General features: G+C 32.5%; 1 protein-coding gene across 1 annotated transcript; it reads left to right on the top strand.

Annotated features, from left to right (window-relative positions):
* Positions 1–990: 990 nt before the first annotated feature.
* Positions 991–6122, top strand: LOC128625031 (opioid growth factor receptor-like protein 1). Its single transcript, XM_053653043.1, has 8 exons — positions 991–1370; positions 2468–2548; positions 2738–2767; positions 3353–3410; positions 3561–3639; positions 3955–4021; positions 4360–4508; positions 4600–6122. The coding sequence occupies exons 1-8, from the start codon at positions 1254–1256 to the stop codon at positions 4877–4879; spliced, it is 861 nt and encodes a 286-aa protein (XP_053509018.1). The 5' UTR covers positions 991–1253; the 3' UTR covers positions 4880–6122.
* Positions 6123–6332: the final 210 nt, after the last annotated feature.

Below are 6332 nucleotides of genomic sequence, written 5' to 3'. Positions count from 1 at the left end.
CATAAGGTTTTACACAAACTTGTCAAATGCTAATATCAAATGCTAATATCAAATGCTAATGAGTGCACAATGTCTTTAAACAGTCCATGCAGGATTTGCTTAGTTTTTTTTTGTGCTTGTTGCGGCCAAAAAAAAAGCTTGATTTTGCTGCAGCTTTTTAAAATATTTGCTGAGTTTTTGTGCTATTTTTATGGAAAACTACTTGAATTGGCAAAATTGCAATTGCATGAAATTGTTCTGCACGGTCTTTTGCAGTGATGTTTGTTGGTAAATGAGACCTTGTAGCTGTACTCATGTTCAACACACGTGAATCAAAGAGGGCTTTGACTGAATGTGCGCTGGGATGATGTCACATGACATGTCTTGGGCCAAATCTGTGGAAAATCTGTGGTAATTTTTAAAACTTGTAAGCTCCTCTGAATATTGCAGATTTCCTTGATTTTGCATTAATTTCTGAGATTGCAAAATCCTGTAGGAACTGATTAAAGCAAAAAAAAAAAAAAAGTCTTTGGGGGGCTGGTGGATAACAGACCAAATGTCAGTGTTTCAAAGATTCTACTTTTCATGTCTCAATGAAACTTGTTGTGCTAAATTAGAAAAGATTTAAGCATTTTTACCATGGTCTCAGACTTTTCAGCCCCACTGTGTGTGTGTGTGTGTGTGTGTGTGTGTGTGTGTGTGTGTATGTAAATATACATATATATATATATATATATATATATATATATATATATATATATATATATATATATATGCAGTTTTTATTTTATTTTTATTTTCTAAGGTGAATAGATTAAGGTGAATTAGAACCGCTTATGGTGTGAATTTGTTTAATGTTACTTACACTTTTCAAGTTGTATTTATTTGCTTATCTGTCCATCTATCTACCTATTATTTATTTATTCATTCGTTAATTTATTCACTTATTCATGGTCATCTTTCCTGTCTCCAGCACTTTACAAAACAGTACATTTTGCAAAATAAAAATAAACCCCTAAGAGAGTTGGAGCCTACTGTATACTCTATAATTATATTAAATAAATAATTTACAGTATTCACCAGTCATTTCAGTCCCTGAGTCCTACTCTATGTGGCTGTTTAATATGAATTTAATGCATGTTATTCATTAACCTTAAAGGTAAGGCTTGACTTTTTTAAGTGGGTGTGGTCTAGTATGGTGAGCAGCCCTTGTTACATCACTGTGAGTTCACTTCTTGTTTGAGTTCATTCTGGAGCTCTATGACTAGAGATCTATGTTTTCCTTGGATTGTAAAATGGGTTGTGAGGGAAGTGTCATGGAGGACCCTGATAACGAATATGACTCCACATGGGATGATGAGTATGGAGATCAGAAGTTCAGCATGATGAGGGTAAAGTAATGTTTACTTGTTTATTTTATTTATTTTATATATTCATGTCATGTTTGACTTTCTAATATCGCTCACAATCGCACGCAAAAGTGTTATAAAAGTGTTGGCTAGACTTATTTATTTATTTATTTTGTAGGGGTTTTTTAAGAGTAAGCTTAGAGTAAACAGAAGAGTAAACAGAATTCTATCATTAGACACTGTCTAAAGCGAAAGTAAAGCAGAGAGCGAATTTGCACACAAGGTGTGGTCCAGAACAAGTAGGACTGGAATTGGAACCTGTGCTTTAGTGCAAATACCTCTTTTCATGTGTGATCATGTGGTTTGTTTTTTGTTTTTGCGTGTTAATATGAGTAATATGTAATCCCAAGTGAAAAACCTGTGAAGGTGCATTTGATACAGCTCTTAAACTGTATATGCAAGATTTTATGCATTGTACTGCTGCAGCATGATTGACTGACTGGATAACTGCATAAATGAGCAGGTGTACTGGTGTTCCTATTAAAGTGGGTGGTGTGTGTGTCTGTGTGTGTGTGTGTACACACCATATGGAAATAAATTAGTTGTGTGATAAAACCATAAAACCATGTGAAAACTAATTAACTTTGGAAAAATAAAACCACATGCCCTGCATAGGAAAAGTTTGCGAAATTCATGTGACTTTTCTATCAGGGTATTGATTTTGTGTAAGACTTTTGAGCTGAAAAAGATTTTTGTTTATGTCAATAAATCTGAAAAATTATTATTGATCAATTAATAACTGAAATAATAAATAATACAAATTCATACACCCTGATAAAATTAAGTAATTAAGTCTCCTGCCACACTCACAATTGTAGTAGCTCTTGTTTTTCACTTTTTATAGGCCTATATACAAAATATCTTATAAATTATAGAAATGGCCTAAGTATAATTTAATGATTATAAGTATAAACCTATTAAAAATAATGCGCTTGAGCTAGCAGGTGCTATTATAAGTACTTTTAGCGAAGATAATGAGAGTATGCATTTGTCTGACCAATAACAAGCTTCCTTGAACTCATTCACAATTCAGTTTTGTTTTGAATTCAGATTGCATGTTTGTTCTGTATTAACTTTAGGTAACTAAGCATCGGACACGGACAACACAAAGAAACCTGGTGGCTGCTAGAGATATGCAAATGTTCAGGCATAGGTGTGAAGTAAGTTTAACACCATCACAGCCCTCATATCAAGGAGAGGTTACCTACTCTAAAGCCAAGATCCTAAATCCTAGGACTACTGCTCATTGCTCTGTCACATACTAGTACAATACACACTCCTCTGATTGGAAGACATCTTTGGAATATTTGTGTTTTCTGCCACAATGATTTGTTTATTTTTATTCATAGAAAAACAGACCAGTTTATCAGCATGGTCAAGTGAGTATTCACTTACTTGCAAGTTCACAAAACAGTACTGTACTTCAAACACTATATATATATATATATATATATATATATATATATATATATATATATATACATGTGTGTGTGTGTGTGTGTGTGTGTGTGTGTGTGTGTGTGTGTGTACTTATATATTAAAAATATATATATTATTCACAGGGGTGCCAATAATTGTTGCAGATCTATATTTAACAAAGATTTTTTTTGGATAAACCTGTGTTTTGTTTGCAATTGAATGAGATCCATGAGAGCAGAGTATTTTTGTAAATTTTTTTAACAGAAGATCAAAATGTTAAGCAATAAAGACAATTTTTCACAGCCTTCTTTGCTCATATTTACCAAGGGTGCCAATATTAGTGTACCTATCTATCTATCTATATATATATATATATATATATATCTATATATATATATATATATATATATATATATATATATATATAGTTATTTATTGTTATATATACTGTTATAAATGATTATGACTAAAACTACTGAAAATGCATTTTTTTATTTATATTTATAATATATATAAATATAATCATTATTGTTTTGTTTTTGCAGGAATCTCATTTACCTAATTTGGATTTCTATCAGAATAAAACTCCATCTCGCCCTGATGGTATGGCATACTGATGATAAATAAATTTAATTAATTTATTTATTTGTTCATTCATTCATTCCTTCATTCATGTATCTACTTGTTTGCAATTATAATATTTTTAAATAGTAATTCATGATTTTTTATCTGCAATTATAATTTTGTTCCAAGGTGTATATATTGAAGATTTTCACAAACACTGGTTTGGTGATTACACAAAGCTGGAAAAAGTGCACTCCTACATTCAGTGGTAAGTGAATAGTAATAGTCACGTATTACTATACATAGTCCACTCCTCTGATTGATCAAGTGGCATGCCAAGAATGCTTATATTTAGTATAACCACACTGGGGCGTTTCACTGTTTGTATCACTCTGCTCGTCTGTGTTTGGCATGTAAAATTCCACTTCTAGCAGCAGTCCCACTGAAACGGTTACTACAGTAGAGTTAGCGACATCATCAGTGGACATGGCAAACGATACATGGATTTTCATGGATGTAACTTCTGACTTAAAATATAAAAGCCCGTCAGATATTATAATTATTTCCACTTTACATTATACAGGTTGTTTCCAACTCAAGACCCAGGGGTAAATTATTGTGCACATGTCCTTACTCCAACAGAAATTATGGTAGGCAAATTTCTTTTTATGAGAAAGGTTTTAGATATATACTACCTGAACTGGGCAACATGGCTGTTAATGGTATTTATAATGTCATGACAGTTTTGCCATTATTAATAGTTTAGATTTGTAAAGGTTAGGTTTCCTGTCCTCGCTTGAAATAGTTTTAATGTAATACATTATGAAGAATTGGTTGTAATGCAAATGCAAAACAACATGTAAGCTTTATATACTGTACATACTACAAAGTTATTATTTTGATTACAAAAAAAGGCCAAATTTTTTCCACCTATAGAAGAAGGCTAAATCTTAAGAGATGTTAATTGAATGAGTGTTTTATTTTTCAGCATTTCCATGAGGATAACACAGTAAAGAAAAGACTGTTAAAGTCTTACAAGCTCATGTTGGACTTCTATGGCATAAAACTTGTCTGTGAAACAACTGGAAAGGTGCAATGTGCAAGAAACTGGAAAGAACGATTTGAAAACCTAAACAGGTTAATGCTGTCTTCTGTTTCTAGATCATTTATCTCACTTTAGCATTGAAACCTGAATGCTCATTTTATTTTTTTGTCTTTAATGTTCCAGAAACACCCACAACAATCTTCGCATTACTCGCATCCTAAAGTGCCTGGGATTACTGGGCTTCCGTCACTATCAAGCACCGCTGGTTGACTTCTTCCTCAAAGAGACCCTGGTGTATGGCAACCTTCCCCAAGTCAAGCAGAGCGTTATGGACTACTTTATCTTCACTGTTTTGGACAAGTCTGAACGAAAAAAGCTGATCAAATTTGCCAAACTAATGATAGAAAAGATAGAAAATGAAAGTCATTCCCATGGTTACTTGTGTCCAAGTGACTTACAGTAACACCTCCTGACAGACAGTGTGTCTAACCTGTGAGCTAGCATTATCCTGTGTACAACAGCGGTCGTGATTACCATATTTATAACAAAACTCCATGTGAATGGTGCACTTCAGTTATATAAACAAGCTGTGATGCAATGGTGAAGTTTTTCAGTATGGTGAAACCAATGGTTGTTTAGATAACAGTCAACACTAACTGTAATTGCAGTGCAATTTTAGTCATAGGGAGCCTTTTTTAAAGAATGAAATATTATCTGAGGGAATTGTTGATATTTCCTATTGTTCGGTATCATTTTGAATCTCACTGAATCTTTACACTGTGTGAATAAAAGACTTAGCTATGTAGCAATGTAGGGGTTGAATTGGGATAGAGCACATTCACCTTTGATTTGTTGGCTTAAACTATTTTTACAAACAATATTTGTACTATGAAAAAATAAAATGCCCCTTTAATTAGAAGGTAGAATAAGATCTGCAAATAAACAATTTTAGCCAAAGCTATGCATAGAAGAATAATTACTTGTCCAATTTTGAAAAAAATGGCATTGAGTCATTTGGGAGTGGATTAACCAAATGATGACTCACTGAAAAGGAGAATTTGCATCACTATCAGAAAGCAAAACATAGCCTATATGTCACACACACACACACACACACACACACAGTGGTATTGTAATTAAACAGTAAATGAAAAGATGCAAGTCTTTTCAAACCCCTAACACTGTACTGTTATTTTTTTTATTATTATTCATTCATTATACGTGGTAGTGAAGAGCTGTTAGAGTGAACTGTTTACACTCTAAGTGCAGTGTATTTTTTGTGCACTAATATCAAAACAATATTTTGATAGACAGTGTATCAAACTCTGGAGAAGTTCTATGATCACACTACAGTATTTCTATTGAATGAGTAAAAGGGGACTGAGAAGCTGGAGAGATGAGAAAAGAAAAACAGAGGACAGAGATGAAAAAAGATGGAATAGAGAAATAAAATTAATGCTATTAATTACTGTAGATTAGTTATATTAAAATAAACAATAAACAAATTTTATGTACTAACAATAGTCATGAGTTCTTCCAGAAGGGACCTTTTATTAATGAGCCAATGTATTAATAAAGTGGAATAACCGCACATTACTGCCAATTCTCAAATCTCAATTCTTGCTTATAATCTTGTGGTTAATTTTCATGTTGTCCTTATCACTTTATGAAGGTGAGATATGGCTCTGTTTCATCCTTTCTCCACATAAATCAGATTCAAAACTGACATACAGATTTACTTACACTACCAGTACAGTGCCAAAAGCTTATATCATTTAGCATTTTTGTTTTAAATGACCTTATTTTAAATAATCAGATTTGAAAATCTTACTAAGCAATAGGTAGTGAACGGAAGAATATTTATTATTAACCTTCCTGTTATGTTGGAAAAAAGTTACATCCATTATGTTATGGGT

Source organism: Ictalurus furcatus, chromosome 21, assembly GCF_023375685.1.
Source record: "Ictalurus furcatus strain D&B chromosome 21, Billie_1.0, whole genome shotgun sequence".
Lineage (NCBI taxonomy): Eukaryota > Metazoa > Chordata > Actinopteri > Siluriformes > Ictaluridae > Ictalurus > Ictalurus furcatus.
The sequence above is the reverse complement of the archived record's forward strand: the minus strand, read 5'-3'. Positions and strand labels throughout refer to the sequence as shown.

What these genes read in the sequence shown, in the direction of transcription:
- LOC128625031 (XM_053653043.1), top strand. Translation starts at nt 1,254, where the DNA reads ATGTTTTCCTTGGATTGTAAAATGGGTTGTGAGGGAAGTGTCATGGAG. An exon ending in CAGTTTATCAGCATGGTCAA is followed by an intron (nt 2,768 to 3,352) that starts GTGAGTATTCAC and finishes TTGTTTTTGCAG; the next exon opens with GAATCTCATTTACCTAATTT. An exon ending in GTGCACTCCTACATTCAGTG is followed by an intron (nt 3,640 to 3,954) that starts GTAAGTGAATAG and finishes TACATTATACAG; the next exon opens with GTTGTTTCCAACTCAAGACC.